Source organism: Muscardinus avellanarius (genome assembly GCF_963383645.1).
Source record: "Muscardinus avellanarius genome assembly, chromosome: 10".
NCBI lineage: Eukaryota > Metazoa > Chordata > Mammalia > Rodentia > Gliridae > Muscardinus > Muscardinus avellanarius.
In genome coordinates, this window is record NC_137796.1 from 109,767,769 (window position 1) to 109,788,541 (window position 20,773).

Here is a 20,773-nt window from a genome sequence, read left to right on the forward strand (position 1 = left end):
GAGTTACTCTGCAGACATATTTTATTTTTACTTGGAAACAGGGTCTCACTAAGTTGCAAAGAGTCTCACTAAGTAGCTGAGGCTGACCATGAACCTGCAACCCTCCTGTCTCAGCCTCCCAAGCATTGGGATTACAGGCGTGCACCAGTGTGCCTGGTTTAGCCAGTGCTTCTGGGACCAGCCAGCCAACAGGCTGGGGAGCGTGTGGGTGGTGGTGGAAGAACTCCCAGCTGTCCCCGGAACTCCTACAGCTCATATGTCCCCCAGGGATGCCTGAGGGTCCTCAAAACACAGCTTCTGGCTACCCCGGAGCAAGCCGTCTGAGAGGGCAAGGCAGGGGCTGCAGTTTATCTTGGGATCACACTCTGAAGCCACGCACCCTCACTTCGGCAATATCCTGTTGTTCGCCCAGGCCAATCCCGCTAGGTGCGGGAGGGGACAACACGGATTGAAGGGCACTTGTGCGGCTGAGCTACTGCAAGCTGTTCTCTGGTAGCGACTGAGGATAACAGGCTGCTCAGCTGGGACAGGCGAATCTCTCTCTAGCGCCTGTGAGCCTCTTCTGCCGGCCGGCCAGCCAGCCTTCTGGTCTCTGGCAGGCCCTGGGGCATGGACGACATACGCTTGGGTCAAGTCTGCAGTGTGGCCGGAGGACTTGGAGCTGGTTTCACGTGGACACCCATGGCTGTGTGGGCAACGGCCACCCGCTCGTGCGGCTTCATGGACACGGCCGACAGCACGGGCTGGCAGCAGTTCCGTGGAGGGACTGGCGCCAGATGGCAGCGGATGGAGCCCACGAAATTCAGCGAGTTGCGGGGATGTGTCTCTCGACTTGATTACTGCACAGGGAAATGTGCCTGCTGGGATGTGGGAGCTTTCAGCTCTCACCCTACCCTGTGCCTGGAGCATGATCCAAGTCCTCCTCAGGGTTCTGTGGGATCCTGGGGTTCTGGGCCACCTGCGCTTTGGTCTCCATTTGTGGCTCCTCTTTTTCTTTTTCTTCTTTCTTGGTACTGGGATTTTTTTTTTTCCCCAGTACTGGGGTTGGAACTCAGGGACATTCTGCTTCCGAGCAATATCCCCAGCCTTATTTTTTATTCTTTATTTTTATTTATTTATTTATTTATTTATTTATTTTTGGTGGTACTGGGGGTGGAACCCAGAGGCTTTCTACCTCTGGGCTATACTCCCAGATCCATTTTATATTTTATTTGGAAACAGGGTCTCACTAAGTTGCTGAGAGCCTCACTAAGTAGCTGAGGCTGGCTTTGAACCTGCGCGATCCTCCTGTCTCAGCCTCCCAAGCGTGGGGATTACAAGTGGGCACCACCACGCCCGGCTGAGTATGTATTTTCTACTTCCCTAAATAAACCTCTGCCTATTTCTCTGACTGGCACGTGTTGAAATTCGTTTCTGCCCTGTAAGCCAAGGACCCTGCGACCCTGAGCTGATGAAGCAGTCCTTCTCCCACGCTTATTCACTTATTTATTGGCACTGGGGATCAAACCCAGAGGCCGTTTACCTCTGAGCTATACCCCAGCTCTATTTTAAATTTTTTTTTTTTTTTTTTTTTTTTTTTTTTTTTTTTTTGCTGTACTGAGGATGGAACCCAGGGGCATTCTACCTCAGGGCTACACCCCCAGCACAATTTTATTTTACTCAATTATTTATTTATTTTGCGGTACTAGAGAAGGGACTCAAGGCCATTGTACCTCCATAGGTACTGCCCCTGCCCTATTTTTATTTTTATTTAATTAATTTATTTATTTATTAATTTATTTATTGGTGGTACTGGGGTCCCTGGAAACCCTTTTACCTCCGGGCTACACTCCCAGACCTATTCTTTTTTTTTTTTTTTTTTGGTGGTACTGGGGTTCCTGGAAGCCCTTCTACCTCCGGGCTACACTCCCAGACCTATTTTAACATTTTTATTTGGAAACAGGGTCTCCTAAGCTAGCATGCGCGGCTGGCTTCGAACCTGCACGATCCTCCTGTCTCTGCCTCCCAAGCGTGGGTATTACAAGTGTGCGCCACCATGCCCGGCAGACCTATTTATTTATATATATATATATATATATATATATATATATTTTTTTTTTTTTTTTTTTTTTAATTTGGAACAGGGTCTCTTAAGCCAGACTGGCTTTGAACCTGCGTGATCCTCCTGTCTCAGCCTCCCAAATGCTGAGATTACAAGCATGTGCCACCACACCTGGCTAGTCTTTTTATTTTTTTATTATTTATTTATTTATTTATTTATTTATATTTTTGGTGGTACTGGGGGTGGAACCCAGAGGCTTTCTACCTCTGGGCTATACTCCCAGCCCTATTTTATACTTTATTTAGAAACAGGGTCTCACTAAGCTGATGAGAGCCTCACTAAGTAGCTGAGGCTGGCTTTGAACCTGTGCGATCTTCCTGTCTCAGCCTCCCAAGTGCAGGGATTACAAGCGTGCGCTGCCATGCCTTGCAGTCTTTTTATTTTTTGAAACAATTACTTCAAAGGTTCCAGGTCTCACTGAGTTGCAAAGGGCCTCACTAAGTAGCTGAGGCTGTCTGTGAACCACAATCCTCCAGTCTCTGCCTCCCGAATGCTCAGATTACAAGCATGCACTACCACACCAGGTTTATTTTTTATTTTGAAACAGGGTCTCACTAAGTTGCTGAGGCTGTCCTCAAACCCATGATCCTCCTGTTTTAGCCTCTAAAATACTGGGATTACAGGTATGCGTCACCATGCCTGGTCCAGAAATCTTTTTTTTTTAATTTATTTTTATTGGTGCATTGTAATCATACATCACATTGGAATAGAAGACTTGAGAGGATATACAAGCACACATCATCCAATCAGCCCTCATCCAGCCCCCATCCCATTCCCTCCCCCTCCCTCCATCCCATGCTTGTTTGGTGATTAACTTTGATACATTTGTTTATGTACCTCCTGCTTTTTAAAGAGGCTCCATCCTCCCCTATTCCATACCCTCTGATTGGTCACCTTAATTGCTTCACTATAGGGCCCTTTCTATAGCTCAACCTCTTCCTGTTGCCCCTTTCCTCCTAGTTATTGCTGATTAGGGGAAGCATCTGGTTTTTTTTTTTTTTTTTTTTTTTTTTTTTTTGGTGGTACTGGGGTTCCTGGAAGCCCTTGTACCTCCGGGCTACACTCCCAGACCTATTTTTACATTTTTATTTGGAAACAGGGTCTCCTAAGCCAGCGCATGGGGCTGGCTTCGAACCTGCGCGATCCTCCTGTTTCTGCCTCCCAAGCATGGGGATTACAAGCGTGTGCCACCACGCCCGGCTTGAAGCATCTGGTTTTAATTTTCTGCGATATTTCTCTGTGCATGCCGTGTTGCAAATACCGATCCCACTCTTGACGACCCCAGTTGTGGCCTGGCTACCCAGTGGACTGATCAGATCTCGTTGGCTCAAGCAGCGGCCTTGCCTCATGGGAGGCCCCCATTCTGGTCTCGCTGGCCCCGACACTGGTCTAACCCCTCAGCTGGCTCTGATCCCGGCCTTGGAGGCCCCAGCACCGGCCTTCCTCACGGCAGGCTCCAATGCTGGTTGATGGCCCCGGCATTGGCCTAACCCCTCGGCAGGCTGTGATCCAGGCCTCGGAGGCCTCAGTAGCGTCCTTGCTTCACGGAAGGCTCTGATGCCAGCTGCTGGTCCCGGCATCGGCCTAACCCCTCGGCAGGCTCTGATCCCAGCCTCGGAGGCCTAAATAGCGACCTTGCCTCACGGAAGGCTCCGATGCCGGCCGCTGGTCCCTGCACTGGCCTAACCCCTCAGCAGGCTCCGATTCCGGCCTCGGAGACCCCAGTACCGGCCTTGCCTTACGGCAGGCTCCAATCCCGGCCTTGTTGGCCCCAGCACCAGCCTAAGCCCTCGGCAGGCTCCGATCCCGGCCTCGAAGGCCCCAGCACTGGCCTTGCCTCACAGCATGATCCTATCCCGGCTTCCCTGGCCCCAGCACCAGCATAACCACTCGGCAGGCTCCAATCCCGGCCTCGGAGGCTCCAACACCAGCCTTGCCTCACGACAGGCTCCAATCCCAGCTTTGCTGTGTTCGTCGCCGGCCTAACCCCTCAGCAGGCTCTAATCCGAGCACCCTCTTCGCCCAACCATTTGTCCCACGTTCTCGAGGGTGCGTGGTGGTAGCATTCTGCTTCTGGGGTCATTACTTCAAAGGTTCCAGGTGTAATGTATCAGATCTCTGCCTCCCCTAAGTACTGGCCACTGCCATTGCCACTGCCTCCACCATTTCAAATCTTTCCCAAGCTCTTTTTCCACTCTGAATGTTGTCCAGTGTTCCTAAGCATGCGCGATGGTAGCATTCGACCTTTGGTGTAATTTCTCCAAAAAAAAATAAAATAAAATAAGGTTGGTAGGATCCGATTTCTGCTTCTCCTGAATACAAGTCTCCACCGCCAACGCGGAGCCCGCTTTCAGTACCGCCTTTCTCCTTGGTCTCCACTAAACTCTCTCTCCTTACAGGTGATGTCCAAGATTCTTAACAATGTGGAGAAGAAGCAGTTCTCCTTAGCGGGGAATTTTTCCAATAATTCCAGTTCATTTGGAATGAAGTTTTGTCTGCATCTCCAGTATCCTGGCATCCGCCACGGCCTCCTTGACCCCTCTCCGATATTTTCCTTTCCTTTTTTACAGGGTCCATCCGTGTGGAAAGGGGGTCGCCTAGGGGTGCCCCACCAGCGCCTGCCCACCTGCCCAGGGTCGGGGCCAGAGGCCCGGACCAAAGGGTCCTTCTGGGTGGGGAGGGGGTCGCCTAGGGGTGCCCCGCCAGCACCTGCCCACCCGCCCTGGGTCGGGGCAAGAGGCCCGGACCACAGGGTCCTTCCGGGTAGAAAGGGGGTCACCGGAGGGTGCTCTGCCAGCACCTGCCCACCCACCCAGGGTCGGGGCCAGAGGCCTGGACCCAGAAATCTTTATTTCAAAACAGGATCTTGCTAAACTGCACAGCCTGGCCTCAAATGTGTGATCCTCCTGCCTCAGCCTCCCAAGTACTGGGATTACAGGTGTGCACCATCATACCCGGCTTAAGTGTAATTTACACACAGTAAAGTATCCTCTGGCTTCCAGCTGGCCAACAGTGCATCCCCCTTCTGCAGAACCTTTGGGGGAAACTAGCGCACACTTGTAATCCAAGCGTTGCGGAGGCTGAGACAAGAGGATCGCAGTTCTTGGACAGCCTCAGGTATTTAGTGAGGCCCTTTGCAACTCAGTGAGACCCTGTTTCAAAATAAATAGGGTTGGGCCGGGCGTGGTGGCGCACGCTTGTAATCCCTGCACTTAGGAGGCAGAGACAGGAGGATCGCGCAGGTTTGAAGCCAGCCGCACTGGCTTAAGAGACCCTGTTTAAAAAAATAAATAAATAAATAAATATATATATATAATATATATAATAGGTCTGGGAGTGTAGCCCGGAGGTAGAAGGGTTTCCAGGAACCCCAGTATCACCAAAAAATTAAAATAAATAAATAAATAGGGTTGGGGTGTAGCTCAGAGGTAAAATGTCTCTGGGTTCCAGCCCCAGTACCTAAAAAAAAAAAATACTTTGGGGAGGATCAGAGACCCCGATGAGCAAGCCCCTCCCCTCCCACCCTTCGGGGCCCAGACCTCCGCACCTTGTACTCGTCTAGGCGGATCTGGAGCTTTTCCACCACCCTGTCCAACACTATGTAGTGATTCTTCATCGTCTCTATTTGGCGGCCCCAAATCCTCTCAAGTTCCTCCTCCTAAACAAGGGAGACAGAGGTGTGTGAGGCCCCGCACCTGAGGTTGCCATGGCTGGAAGGGGTCTGCGGCCAAGAAGAGCCTGACCGGGGTGCTCCAAGCTACACCCCCAGCCCGAGTTTGTATTCTTTTTTTTTTTTTTTTTGCGGTACTGGGGATGGAACCCAGGGGCATTCTCCCTCCAAGCTGCAACCCCAGCCCTATCTTTTTTTATTCTCTTTTTTTTGGGGGGGGGGATATGGAGATGGAACATTCGACCTTCCAGCTACACTCCCTGCTCTATTTTTAATTCTTTATTTTGAAACAGGGTCTCACTAAGTTGCAGAGGTCCTCACTAAGGAACCGAGGCTGTCTGCAAATCATAACCCTCCTGTCTCAGCCTCCCAAATGCTAGGATTACAAGGGTGCGCCATCACGCCCAGCTAAAATTTTACTTTAATTTTTTGTGATTTTGGGAATTGATCCAGGGGCAGTCTACCTCTGAGCAACACCGCCAGCCCTAGTTTTTATTCTTTATTTTGAAACAGGGTCTCACTGAGTTGCGGAGGGCCTCACTAAGTTGCTAAGGCTGTCTGTGAACTGAGATCCTCCCGTCTCAGCCTCCCGAATGCTGGGATTACAAGTGTGCGCCACCACGCCTGGCTTATTCTTTATTTTGAAACAGGGTCTAAATTGCAGAGGGCCTCACTGAGTAGCTGAGGCTGGCTTCGAACCTGTGATCCTCCTGTCTCAGCCTCCCAAGCATGGGGATTACAAGCATGCACCACCACACCAGGCTCCAAGCCACCCTCCTGATGGCCACCTGAGATGCCACCCCGCTGCCAACCCATCGGCTGCCTGGTGTTTCAGGGCTGCAGCTGCCAGCTGCCTGTGCCTTCCTGGTGGGCATGCCTCCTGGCTGCTCCAAGAACAGTGCTCCACCGGGAGGCTGCAGGGCTGGGGTGGCCCCTGGCTCCTCACAGGGACACTGACCTTTTGCCTGGATTTCTGGAGGTTGCTGATCTTTTCCTGCAGGACGTCCACTACCGTGGAAAGCTTGGAGGAGCCTCCGGAATTGGCTGAACGCAAGAAAGAGGGCGTGGCTGTCAGGGCCCAGGAAGCGCCAGTCCCCGCCCCCCCAGCTAAGGCTGCCCTGAGCCCAGACAGAGTTGGAGCTTGCATTAGATTTTCTTTTTTTTTTTTTTTTTTTTTTTTTTGGTGGTACTGGGGTGGAACCCAGAGGCCTCCTACCTCCGGGCTATACTCCCAGACCTATTTTCTATTTTATTTGGAAACAGGGTCTCACTAAGTTGCTGAGAGCCTCACTAAGTAGCTGAGGCTGGCTTCGAACCCATGTGATCCTCCTGTCTCAGCCTCCCAAGAGCCGGGATTACAAGCGTGCGCCACCACGCCCGGCCTTGCATTAGATTTTCTAGTAGCCACTTTTTTTTTTTTTTTTTTTTTTTCCTGTACTGGGTATGGAACCCATGGGCATTCTACCTCCGAGCTACACTCTCAGCCCTGTTTTTGTATTCTTTATTTTTATTTATTTATATTTTTGTGGGGTTGGGGCTGAAACCCAGGGACATTCAACCTCTGAGCTACACCCCCCTACCCTATTTTTTTTTTGGTGGGTCTGGGGATGGAACCCAGGGGCATTTTACCTGTGAGCTACACCCCCCGCCCTATTTTTATTCTTTATTTTGAAACAGGATCTCACTAAGCTACAGAGGGCTTCACTAAGTAGCTGAGGCTGTCTGCAAACTGCGATCCACTGGTCTCAGCCTCCTGAATGCTGGGTTTACAATCATTTGCCACCATGCCTGGCTTCCTACCCTATTCTTTATTATTTGAGACAAGATCTCAGGAAGTTGCAAAGGGCCTCACTAAATAGCTGAGGCTTTGCGATCCTCTGGTCTCAGCCTCCCAAATGCTGGATTACAAGTGTGTGCCATCACGCCCAGCTCTCACTGTCCATTCTTGGTAAAAATAGACAAGAGATTAATATTTCAGGCAAAGGGCTGCGTGGCTAACAGGTTGGGTGTGAATTTTTTTTCCCCCCGGGAGAGCCTCAAAGAGACAGCGGGCTGCAGGAAGGGCTCGAGCCTCCTTCGCAGGGCCGGGCCAGGCCTACCTAGGTAGGTCAGGCGCTGCTGCAGGTTGGATGAGAGCTGGGCAAACTCCTCCTTCAGGGTGACCTGCTTGGCGGGGATTTGAGCAAGGTGCCCCATGGAGTACTTCACGGCCGCCTTCTTCTCCTCGGGGCTGGAAGCATGCCTGGCAGCCAGCATGGCCTTCGACAGGCTTGCGGGGGAGGGGTAGTAGGGCGGGAACAAAGAAAGGTCATAGTCCAAAGACTGATCTTCTTCCAGATCCTCACTCTCGTCAGAGGGGATTAAACCAGTAGCCCCGGGGACCTTGGCCCCAGTGGTGGCCCCTTGGGAAGGCCCTGGGGCCTGGGGGTCTGTATAAGCACCGCGGGAAGACCCTGCGCCCAGACTATCTGCATAGGCACCCAGGGGCCCAGCTGCGGCCTCCACGGTGGCCTTGGTGGCCATTTTGGTGGCGGGGGCCTCCTGGATGGCTTGGGCTGCAGCCTTGGCCGCCCGAGCAGCTGTGGTGGCGGCAGCGGCATAGGCCACGGCGGCACGGGCGGCAATGGCGACAGTGGTCTTCATCCGCTGCAGGGCGCTCCTGCGACTCTTAGGGGCTGCTTCCCGGGCCGCAGGCGCTTCTTCTTGGGGGGCTGCTTCCTGGCGCGGGGAGGAGGCAAGTTTTTCATCCACCTTTTCCTCTAGAACTGGGAGCTGGCGGGTCTTGGTCTTGCGGGGCCGTAAGTGTGATGGCCGAGGCCAGGCCGAGGCGGGATCCTGGGCCGGCGGCGGGGCGCTGGAGAGCAGGGACTGGAAGGTGTGCCGGGGTCCTGTCGGGCCTGTGCCGGGCTCAAAGTCCGTGTCCCATTGAGGTGGAGGGGGAACCACAGGCCAGTCTCTGGGTCCAGGCCGGCTTTCTGGTGGCAAGGGCCAAGTTCCTGGGACAAATCCAGGTCCAGGCACAGGCCAAGCTCCTGGCATGAATCCATGCCCAGGAGCGGGTCCAGGCATTGGCCAAGGGGGAGGAGCAGGTCCAGGGACTGGCCAAGGGGCAGGGGCAGGGGCAGGCCCAGGGGCTGGCCAAGGGGCTGGCCAAGGGGCAGGGGCAGGGGCAGGGGCAGGCCCAGGGGTTGGCAAAGGGGCAGGGGCAGGGGCAGGGGCAGGCCCAGGGGTTGGCAAAGGGGCAGGGGCAGGCCCGGGGGCTGGAGAAAGGGCAGGAGCAGGGGCAGGCCTGGAGGAAGGTTCAGGCCCAGGCTCAGGCCTAGGAGAAGGTTCAGGCCCAAACTCAGGCTCAGGTGCAGGCCCAGGGGCAGGCCCAGGCTCAGACCCAGGCACCAGTGTGAGGTCCTGAGGCTGGCCTGGCACCTGGGCACTGCTAAACAGATGTGCCTGGGCAGGTGCATCCTCTGGTTGGAGTTCAAAGACTTTGCTGTGCCAGATGGTCTGCAAGAGCTGGGTGCCCGCAGGGGGCTCCACGCTGTGGCCAGGACCCACTGCCTGGCGGGACTCGGTCTGGGCCGGGGCGGTCTCTTGGGGCTGGTCTGCGGACTGTCCCTGCTGGGACAGGCCCTGCTCTAATGAAGAAGCTTCCTGTGGAAGAGGTGGCTTAGTACGCTGAGCCGGACCCTCCATACCCCCCACCTCCTGCCCCTCTACTCACCGGCGGCGTGAACATGGCCTCGTGGAGACCACTCCACAGCACCATTTCGTCAGATTTGGGTATGTTGTGAACTTTTTTCTGGAGAGACATCTGTGGGAAGTGGTGGGGGATTGGAGGTGTGGGCCCCCGGCACGGAGCCGTCCGTGGATCACTGTCCCCACGGCATGCCCCTGCTCTTGGATGGAAAGCTGTCCACACTGCCCTCCACATTGACACTCCTTCCTGGAGTGGGTTCTGCTCCCACCCCTCTGCCCCAGGGCCCAGGGGGTGGGGGGGCGGCCCCGCTCACCACCTCCCGCTGCAGAGCGCCCATCTTCCGGCTCTGTGTCTTCAAGTCATCAGAGAAAAGCTCCAGTCTTTCCGGGCGTATCTGTCAAATGACCTGAGGCTGGGGGCTGGGGCCCAGGTTCTAGCCCTGGCCCCACTGTTTCCCACAGTGCTAGATGCCCAAGAGCTGGAGAAGGAAGAGTTTTCCAGCGAAGGAGAAGGGAGCTGGGGCGAGGTCCCTTTGGGAATTGCTGGGCTAAGAAGCATTCACTGGATTTATACTGCAGGACTTCTCGATCCTCAAGCGGGACACAGCACATTAAGAACCTCCAGAAGCCGGGCGTGGTGGCGCACGCTTGTCATCCCCGCGCTTGGGAGGCCGAGACAGGAGGATCGCGCAGGTTCGAAGCCAGCCTCAGCTACTGAGTGAGGCTCTCAGCAACTTAGTGAGACCCTGTTTCCAAATAAAGTATAAAATAGGTCTGGGAGTATAGCCCGGAGGTAGAAAGCCTCTGGGTTCCACCCCCAGTACCACACACACACACACACACACACACACACACACACACGCAACCTCCAGAAAAGCAGGGCATGGTGGTGCACACTTGTAATCCTAGCATTTGGGAAAGAGGTGGGTTGCAGTTCATGGACAGCCTAGGCTACTTAGTGAGGCCCTCTGCAACTCAGTGAGACCCTGTTTCAAAATAAAGAATAAAAAATAGGGCTGGAGGTATAGCTTAGAGGTCAAATGCTCCTGGGTTCCATCCCTAGTACTGCAAAAAGTAAAAATAAAAAAAGAATATCCAGAGCCAGGTGTGGTGGCACACGCTTGTAATCCCAGCATTGGGGAGGCTGAAATAGGAGGACTGCAGTTCACAGCCAGCCTCAGCTACTTAGTGAGGCCCTCAGCAACTCAGTGAGACCATTTAAAAGTAAAGAATAAAAAATAGGGCTCAGAGGTAGAATGTCCCTAGGTTTCATCCCCAATACCGCCAAAAAGTAAAAATAAAAATAGAATGTCCAACAGGTGGGCCACAGAGGCATTGTCTCTCAAGCACTTGGCCAGGAGTCCTTTACAGTTTCACGTGGCTCCTGGAGGCACCTTCCCATGGAGAGAGGAGCTGCCAGGCCGAGGAGGAAGGTGAAGGACACACTGACCGGCAACCAGGGCTGACGTCAAATCGCCCTCCCTGGCGCGGGGGCCAAACGCCAGCCACGATGCTGGCCAGGGCTGCAGAGAGCCGGCCTCACACCAGCTCTGCCTCTCCGATGTGGACACTTCGAGAGCCCGTATCCTTCCCAGCTATGCCAGGGACCTGAACCTGCTGGCACTGATGGCGGGGTGGGGGCTGCGGAAGGCTTATCCGCACGTGTGCCTGGGAAGTTTAGCCCTTCATCATGGACAGAGCCTTCTACGAGAGGGGACGGTGTTCTCTGGCTGCGTAGCGGGCGCAGTGTGGGGCCTAGAGTTGCCAGGATTGTGGAGAAGCCGTCTGGGGTAGGGGCCAGGCTGCAGGCCTGTGGCGTGCAGGGCGGGGTTACCTTTACAAACATCTCCTTCAACCCTTCCACGTCCTTCTTTAGCGTTTCCACGGTGACCCTGAGTGTGTACAGATCACTGAGCAAATCCTGCAGGGTCTTCATGGACTGCGGAGGGGAGAGGGCAGGGATGAAGGCGGGCAGACCATACGTGGGGTGAAGAGCCTGTATGGTCACAGCCACTGCCCCCGGCGCCATCTTGGCCGCCCCGTGGCCGAGGCCAGAAGGTACTGAGACCAGCAGGCCACTCCACACAGTGCTCCGAGCCCCGGGCAGCCTGGGCGGGAAAGAGGCACCTGCGAGTCTGAGTAGACCTGGATACCTGGATGCCAGGAGCTGTTCCTCACAAAGCATCTCGTACCTGTCCCTGCACGATGCATGTCAGCTAGGAAGATGGCTGAGGGAGGAGGCGTGCCTGTGTGGGAGCCCTCCGAGGATCAGAGCAGGGCTGGGTCCCCCCCCTGCCCGGTACTGGGGATGGAACCCACGGGCATTGACCTCCAAGCTACACCCCAGCCCTATTTTTTATTCTTTATTTTGAAACAGGGTCTCACTGAGTTGCAAAGGGCCTCACCAAGTAGCTTATGCTGTCTGAGAACCTGGATGCTCCTGTCTCAGCCTCCCAAATGCTGGGATTACAAGTGTGTGCCACCACGCCCGGCTCCAATTTTTTTTTTGGGGGGGGGGTACTGGGGATGAAACCCAGGGGCTACCTCCAAGCTACACTCCGAGACCTATGTTATATTTTATTTGGAAACAGGAGGCTGAGAGCCTCACTAAGTAGCTGAGGCTGGCTTTGAACTTGTGTGATCCTCCTGTCTCAGCCTCTCAAGTACTGGGATTACAAGCATGTGCCACTACGCCCAGCTTCCAATTTTTAATTCTTTGTTTTGAAACAGGGTCTCACTAAGTTGCTGAGGCTGGCCGCAAACCTGTGATCCTCTTGTCTCAGCCTCCCAAGTACTGGGAGGTACTTGTATTTTGCACAAGCATGCCGGGCTTCAGAACAATCCTAATAAAAACAGCTGGCATCATTCTTCAAATTCTCGTGCGATGTGGGATGCCAGGGGTTATCATCACAGATAAGAACACTCAGGCCTCCAACTAAGAGGACAGAGACTTTGAGAGGCAGCCTTACCCCTAACTTGCAGAATCTGGGGATCCTGGAGCAGCCTGGGAATCTGCAATTCTGGAAAGTCTCACTAGGGGGAGCTGGTGCACAGGCAGAACTCATGTGCTGGGTTCCCTGTCTCCAGCTAGAGGTTGGCTGGCTCAGATGAGAGCCCGGCGGCTTTTGTCTGTTTTTTTGGTGGGGGTTTTGTTTTGTAGTACTGGGGGTTGAACCCAGGGGCCCTGTAACACTGAGTTATAACTCCAGCCCTTTTTATTTTTTGTGGTACTGGGGATGGAACCCAGGGGCATTCTGCCTCTGAGCTACACTCCCAGCCCTAATTTTTTATTTTAATTTTAATTTTAATTTATTTATTTATTTTTGCAGGTCTGGGATGGAACCCAGGAGCATTCTACCTCTGAGCTACACCCCCTGCCCTGTTTTTTTTATTCTTTATTTTGAAACTGGGTCTCACTGAGTTGCAGAGGGCCTCACTAAGTAGCTGAGGCTGTCTGCAATCTTCCGGTCTCTGCCTCCCAAATGCTGGGATTACAAGTGTGTGCCACCATGCCCAGCCTCTATTTTTTATTCTTTACTTTGAAATAGGGTCTCACTGAGTTGCAGAGGGCCTCCCTAAGTAGCTGAGGCTGGCCCCAAACCGCGATCCTCCTTCTTAGCCTCCCGAATGCGGAGATTACAAGCGTGTGTTACCACACCCTGCTTTTATTTTTTATTATGAGACAGGATCTTGCTAAGTTGCCTAGGCTGGCATTTGACTTGCAATTCTCCTGCCTCAGCTTCCAGAGTAGCTGGGATTACAGGTGTGCACCACCACACCCGATTGGAAGCCTTTTTTTCTGAGGATTGAATCCAGGGGCATTCTACATTCTGAGCTATATCCCCAGACCCTTTTCTTTTCTTTTCTTTTCTTTTCTTTTCTTTTCTTTTCTTTTCTTTTCCTTGGGGGAAGGGTACTGGGGATGGAACCCAGGGGCATTCTACCTTTGAACTAACATCCCCAGCCCGATTTTTTACTCTTTATTTTGAAACAGGGTCTCACTGAGTTGCAAAAGCCCTAACTAGATAGCTGAAGCTGTTTATGAACCGCAATCCTCCTGTCTCAGCCTCTCAAATGCTGGGATTACAAGTGTGCGCCACCACGCCCGGCTTAGTCTAATGACATGTGACTTCCTAGTGACCAATGACTTGACCGATGGTGGCACCAGTCCTGGGGTCACACCTGTCGTTCCTCTTGCCTAGTGAGAAGCCCCGTTCGTGCCTGCCCTCGTTTCCGGGGCACCATTGGCCCTGTACTGGGTGGGTACTGAGGCCAGATTCCCCACCCTTGACCTGTGCTGTTAGGGACAGAGGGCGCTAACCCAGGCGCCCAGGAAAGAGGGTGGGGTGCAGGCCTTTGGAGTGCAGCCTCACTGGTAGGAGGGGGTGCAATGCTTAGCTGAGCAGCTTGAGTGCCACTCCAGGACGGCTGCCATGGCAACGCTCCTCAATGGGTCCTTGTGGTAGCCCTAGGCAACCTCGGTCAGGCTGGGACCAGGCAACGGTCCCCCACGGCTCTGTACAAACTGTCCTCTGGGAACTGCACAGCCGGGTCTGGACCTGCCCACCAGCCCTTTCAGGAGCTGGGCGGGACCCTGTTAGCTGCTCAGGACACTGGAGAATTCTAGAAGCCTTCATCCATCAAGGCAGCCCTGAGGGCTGGCTCCTCAGACACCAGTGTCCACCTGTCCCTGAGACCCTTGGACATCCCCGCAGCCCTGTCTACTAGCACTTTTTTCTTGCCCAGGCTAGTGACAAACTTCTCCGTTCCAAAAATATCTCTCTCTCTCTCTCTCTCTCTCTCTCTCTCTCTTTTAACGGTACTGAGGATGGAACCCAGGGGCATTCTACCTCTGAGCTACACCCCCAGCTCTATTTTTTATTCTTTATTTTGAAACAGGGTCTCTCTGAGTTGCAGAGGGCCTCACTCAGTAGCTGAGGCTGTCTGTGAACTGCGATCCTCCTGTCTCAGCCTCCAGAATGCTGGGATTACAAGCGTGCGCCACCACGCCTGGCTTGCCAGTAACCAATCTTCCTGACTCAGCCTCCCGAGGGCTAGGGCCACAGGCTTGTGCTGCTGCGCCCAACTGGTTGGTTTCTTACTTATTTTGGCACTAGGCGTTGAACCTAGGGGCACTGTACTTCTGATCTACACACTCAGCCCTATTTTTTATTTGGAATCAGAATCTCACTAAGTTGCTGAGGGCCTCTGTTCAGTTGCTGAGGCTGGCCTTGAACCTGCAATTCTCTTGTCTCAGCCTCCTAAGCACTAGGTCTACAGGCCTGTGTCACCATGTCCAGCAGCACAGATTCTCTTAACCACCCACACCCCTTTTTTTTAAATGATACTAGAGATTGAACCTAGGAGTGTTCCGTCTCTTAGTTATACTCCTAGGCCTATTTATTTTATTTTATTTATTTTTTGTGTGTGTGTGTTACTGGAGATGGAACCCAGGGGCATTCTACCTCTGAGCCACACCCCTAGCCTTATTTTTTATTCTTTATTTTGAAACAGAGTCTCACTAAGTTGCAAAGGGCCTCACTAAGTATCGGGGGCTGTCCACAAACCATGATCCTCCTGTCCCAGCTTCCCAAATACTAGAATTACAAGTATGTGCCACCACGCCCAGCAATTATTAATTATTATTATTATTATTTTCAGTACTGGGGATAGAACCTAGAGGCATTCTACCACCGAGCAACAGCCTCAGCCCTATTTTTTATTCCTTATTTTGAAACAGTCTCACTGAGTTGCAAAGGGCCTAAGTAGCTGAGGCTGTCCACGAACCATGATTCTCCTGTCTCAGCCTCCCAAATGCTGGGATTACAAGCATGCGCCACCCTGCCTGGCTAGTTTTTTTATTTTGAAACATGGTCTCACTTAGTTGATGAGAGTCTCACTACTTACTGAGGCTGTCCTCAAACCTGTGATCCTCTTGTCTCAGCCTCCCAAGTACTGGAATCACAAGCATATACCAACATGCCCAGCTCTTAAATTCTTTTTTTTTTTTTTTTTTTTTTTTGGTGGTACTAGGGGTGGAACCCCAGAGGCTTTCTACCTCCGGGCTATGCTCCCAGACCTATTTTATATTTTATTTGGAAACAGGGTCTCACTAAGTAGCCGAGGCTGGCTTCGAACCTGTGCAATCCTCCTGTCTCAGCCTCCCAAGGGTGGGGATTACAAGCGTGCGCCACCACGCCTGGCTTGTATTTTTTATTTTTTGAAACAGGGTCTCACTGAGTTGCAAAGGGTCTCGCTAAGTCCTTGAAGCTGTCCTGAACCACTATCCTCCAGTTTCTGTCTCCTGAATGCTGGGATTACAAGGGTGCGCCACCACGCCCGGCCTCTGCTTTTCTTTAATTTTGAAGGAGGATCTCACTAAATTGCTGAGGCTGGCCTGGAACTTGAGACCCTCCCATCTCAGCCTCCTAGGATTACAGGTGTGCTCCACCACACCTGGCTCTTTTTCATTCTTTTGAGACAGGGTCTCACTAAATTTCTGAGGCTGGCCTTGAGTTTGCAATCCTGCCTCAGTCTCCTGAGGGGCTGGGATTACAGGTGTACACCACTGTGCCCAGCACCTCAGGCTCCTTTTCTGGGACTTGTAGGGGGGGCCCTATAATTCCTAGGCATGACCCTACCTCCATGCACCTGTGAGTGACAAGGCCCCTCTCGGAGTCCCTGGAGCTGGACTCTGCCCAGGCTGGTGGTCATTCTTCATTTCTTTCAGCCCTGTTGTGTGTGTGTGTGTGTGTGTGTGTGTGTGTGTGTGTGTGTGTTTCAGGGGCTTTTCTACCTCTGGGCTACACTCCCAGACCTATTTTATATTTTATTTGGAAACAGGGTCTAAGTTGCTGAGAGCCTAAGTAGCTGAGGCTGGGTTTGAACCTGAGTGATCCTCCTGTCTCAGCCTCCCAAGCGCAGGGATTACAAGTGTGCGTCACCGTGCCAGGCTTGGCCTGGGCTCTTTAACCCGGGAGGACTTGGTCAGGGCCCAGACTCGGAGGGAGAGTAGAGTTGTAAGCGAGTTGCTCAGGGCCCCCTGTGGATCCCAACCCCATGTTTGGCTACTAGACCACAGTGGGGACCCTAGGCCCAGCCCCCAACTGGGACACACTCAGTTCTGCCTGGCTGCCCAGCCCCGGCCAAGCCCACCCGCCCGCTCAGCCCAAACTCCATCCCCCTGCACAGCTCCTGGGAATGAGGCTGTGTACGCCCTCCTGAGTACTGACTTGGCCATGGTCCAGGAAGGCAGCGTGATTAGGGTCTCCACGCCATAGATACGAAAACGGAAGCGAAGAGGCTGCCAGCGCCAGGCCTCCAAGCCCTTGTTTGCTTGTTTGTTCAAGTGTGTGTGTGTGTGTGTGTGTGTGTAGCCGGGCGTGGTGGCGCACGCTTGTAATCCCTGCGCTTGGGAGGCTGAGACAGGAGGATCGCACGGGTTCAAAGCCAGCCTCAGCTACTCGGTGAGGCTCTCAGCAACTTAGTGAGACCCTGTTTCCAAATAAAATATAAAAAAGGTCTGGGAGTATAGCCTGGAGGTAGAAAGCCTCTGGATTCCACTCCCAGTACCACCAAAAAAAAACCAAAAAAACCCCACAAAGTGTGTGTGTGTGTGTGTGTGTGTGTGTGTGTGTGTGTGTGCGTGCGCATGTGCGTGTGCGTGTGTGTTACTGGGGATTGAACCCAGGGGCATTCTACCTCTGAGGTACACTCCCAGCCTTTTTATTTTTTTTTTAATTCTTTATTTTGTGGTACTGGGGATGGAACCCAGAGACATTTGACCTCCAAGCTACACCCCCAGCCCTATTTTTTATTTTTTATTTTGAAACAGGGTCTCACTGAGTCGCAAAGGTCCTCACTAAGTAGCTGAGGCTGGCCACAAACAGTGATCCTCCTGTCTCAGCCTCCCAAATGCTGGGATTACAAGCGTGCGCCACCACGCCCGGCTCCCCCCAGCTCTATTTTATGTAATCTATTTATTTATTTATTTTTGTGGTGCTAGGGATTGAACCCAAGAGCATTCTACCTCTGAGCTACATCCCCGGACCAATTTTATTTTTTGTTTGGAAACAAGTTCTCACTAAGTTGCTAAGGCTGTCCTCGAACCTGTGTTCCTCCTCTCTCAGCCTCCCAAGTACTGGGATTACAGGCGTGTGCTGCTGCCCAGCTTGAACACCTGTTTTCAGTGCACTAGGGCACATACCCAGGAGCGGGGCTGCTGGGTGGCACTGGGCTGCTGGGTCTGACCCCTGAGGATTAGACTATGGCCAGCAGCTCTGTGGGTTTCCATTCCCTCTGGTGCGAGGGCTCCAACACTTCCACATCCTCTCCAAGAATCCGCATCTTCCCTTCTTATTGCTTCTTGGCCCCCGATTCACTAAACCCTAATACATGCGAGTCAGCGAGCACGGCCAGTCCACAGCCCGACTGCAGCCGGCCACCCGCTCTTCTTTAGTTTTGGGGTCGCGGCCGCCAGGCCTTGAGGAAACTAATGAGCGTTTCTGAGTGTCAGGTTCCTCACCTAGCAAACTGGGGTAACACTCTGCTCCCCTCAAACACAGCTAGCCTGTGTGTGTGTGTGTGTGTGTGTGTGTGTGTGTGTGTGTTACTGGGATGGAACCCAGGGGCATTCTACCTCCAAGCTAAAGGGAAGACTTTAGCTGGGCGAAGACTTTAGCTGGGCGTGGTGGCGCATGCTTGTAATCCCAGTGCTTGGGAGGCTGAGACAGGAGGATCACACAGGTTCGAAGCCAGCCTCAGCTACTTAGTGAGGCTCTTAGCAATTTAGACCCTGATTCCAAATAAAGTATAAAAAAGGTCTGGGAGTATAGCCCAGAGGTAGAAAAGGCCCTGAGTTCCACCCCCAGTACCACACACACACACACACACACACACACACAGTATATAATATAAAAATTAGGGCTGGGGAGTGTAGCTCAGAGGTAGAAAGCCCCTGGGTTCCATCCCCAAACCTACAAAAAAAAAAAAAAAAAAAAGAATTCAATGGCATTTAGTATCAACAGTGTCATGCGTCATCACCTCTATCTCATTCCAGAACTTTCTACCACCCAGTAGGAAAACCTACACCTATTTAACAGACCCTCCCGTCCCCTGTCCTGGCTTCTGGAAACCACCAATCTGCTGTCGCTGCTGTGCATTTCCCTCTTGTAGATATTTTATATAAATAAACAGCTGGGCGTGGTGGCGCCAGCTTGTAATTAATCCCCCCACTGGGGAGGCAGAGACAGGAGGATCGCGCTGGTTCGGAGCCAGCCTTGCTGGCTTAAGAGACCCTGTTTCCAAATTTAAAAAAATATATAAAAATAGGTCTGGGAGTGTAGCCCGCAGGTAGAAGGGCTTCCAGGAACCCCAGTACCACCAAAATAAATAAATAAAAATTAATTAATTAAACAACGTGCGGCCTTCAGCCAGCCTTCTTCATCAGTACTGGCGGGGGACGTGGCTTGGGCTTTGGTTCTGTCCACCCCGCTCCACCCTCTCCCTGGGGCCAGGCTCTCTGGAGGGGATGGGGCCTGGGGCCGGGGCGTCTGCGGGCGGGCTACCTTCGCCATGGCCTCTTCGTTGCCCTCCACCATCTTGCGGAGCTTGATGAAGTGCCAGAGGTCCTGGGCCGGCCGGCCGGCGCCCTGGCTGCTCTCCAGCAGCTGGGCGGTGGAGGGCAGGTCCTGCAGCACGGCCAGCTGCGTCTCTATCTTGTCCATACGGCTCACCATGTGGTCGAAGATGTTGCTGAGTGGCTTCATGGGGTTGACCACGGGCTGGGCGCCTCCTTCCCTGGGCACCACCATGGCCGGGGAGGTCTGGAGGAAGTCCTCGTCCCCCGAGAGGACCTTCTTGAGTTGGGCCATGTCGATGTGCTCCAGAATGCCCTGCAGCAGGAGGTGCAGGGCCTTGAAGTTCACCACCCCGCACTGCGGGATGGCGATGTTGGTGAGCTCGGCGAAGGTGAGTGAGAGGCTCATGCTGCCGGGCGGCTCGCGCTCCTGGGGGCGAGCGGGGTCCCGAGAGCTACGCGGACAGGTCTGCAGAGGCGCGGGGCAGAGCGTCACAGGGACACGAGCGATGGCCTCCGCCCTGGCCAGAGCAGCGCAGCTCAGAGTTTCTGGTTGCTAGGACACCAGAGAACATGGTCAAGCGTGCTTCCGAGAGCCTGGAGCCCCGCCCGGGCCAGGCGCTCCATGAATATCTGATGGTGAAGTGCAGGTGAAGGGGCCGCCCTCTGGCTCCGGCTCTCTCCATTACCTACAGCTGCTGACCCTCTCTCTCCAGAGGCGCTCACTCCCCAGAAGTCTCTAGAATCAGGACGGATTTCGTAGAGTCAGGAAGGCCCAGGTTTTAAGAAAAGGGGACACAGTAAAGAGACTCAGGAACTAAGCTGGTTTCTGGACAAGGTCGCACGGGCGCCCATCCCAGGTACCCCAGTCCTGGGGGGAGGAAGGAGGTAAGAAGGGCGTGGTCTGTCCTGAGTCCTGTGAGTCCCTGCCTGCCCGGGGTTAAGCCTGCTCTGCCCCCCATGGGAGCTGGGGCTCACTGAGACACCAGTTCTCCTCTGCAGGGTCGCAGCCCGGCTCTGTACTGGGGTTCCTGGAAACCCTTCTACCTCCGGGCTACACTCCCAGACCTATTTTTTAATATATTTTTCGGAAACAGGGTCTCCTAAACCAGCGCGGCTGGCTACGAACCTGCGCGATCTTCCTGTCTCTGCCTTTCAAGCGCGGGGATTACAAGCATGCGCCACCACGCCCGGCCTTATTCTTTATTTTGAAACAGGGTCTCACTGAGTTGTAAAGGGCTTCACTAAGTAGCTGAGGCTGTCTGCGAACCACGATCCTCCAGTCTCAGCCTCCCAAACGCCATGCTCAGCTGCCTCTGAGTTTTCCGATGGAGAATACAACCCATCAGTCTGCCGTCAGGAATGCCGGGGCCCTGGTCAGTCAGTTCTGGGACAGGATAGCACCCTGCTGGTCCCAGTCTTCTAGGGACACCCGCAGGGAGGGCCCTGGCCTCAGGCACACAGTACCTAAGAGCCCTACTCAGGATTCCCAGCTTCCCCACAGGAAAGCTGAGGCGCAGAGCGTTCCTCATCCTCAGACACTCCTCAAACCAGCCGGCAGGGCCTGGGATCCTATGACACGTCCTCTTATCATGCTGTGCTAGTCGGGGTTCTCCAGAGACACAGAACCGCCCGGATCCCCTGATACAGACGTGAGTTATTATTATTATTTTTTGCAATGGATGGAACCCAGGGGCATTCAACCTTCGAGCTATACCCCCTTACCTATTTT

The 20,773-nt window shown here is 53.5% G+C and overlaps 1 protein-coding gene across 1 annotated transcript in view; it reads right to left on the reverse strand.

Moving 5' to 3' along the window:
- LOC308268863 (uncharacterized protein C16orf96) overlaps positions 1-19,450 on the reverse strand; it is a gene marked incomplete at both ends in the record, with an annotated part of 39,973 nt that extends 20,523 nt beyond the window's left edge. Inside the window, 12 exons of the mRNA XM_080703966.1 lie at positions 672-743; positions 5,649-5,759; positions 6,730-6,815; positions 7,871-8,668; positions 8,722-9,090; positions 9,188-9,419; positions 9,490-9,579; positions 9,779-9,845; positions 10,859-10,909; positions 11,008-11,087; positions 11,299-11,403; positions 19,031-19,450. Of these exons, the coding sequence (XP_080560092.1) occupies positions 672-743; positions 5,649-5,759; positions 6,730-6,815; positions 7,871-8,668; positions 8,722-9,090; positions 9,188-9,419; positions 9,490-9,579; positions 9,779-9,845; positions 10,859-10,909; positions 11,008-11,087; positions 11,299-11,403; positions 19,031-19,450 (2,481 nt within the window). The remainder of the gene's footprint in view (positions 1-671; positions 744-5,648; positions 5,760-6,729; positions 6,816-7,870; positions 8,669-8,721; positions 9,091-9,187; positions 9,420-9,489; positions 9,580-9,778; positions 9,846-10,858; positions 10,910-11,007; positions 11,088-11,298; positions 11,404-19,030) is intronic.
- Positions 19,451-20,773: the final 1,323 nt, after the last annotated feature.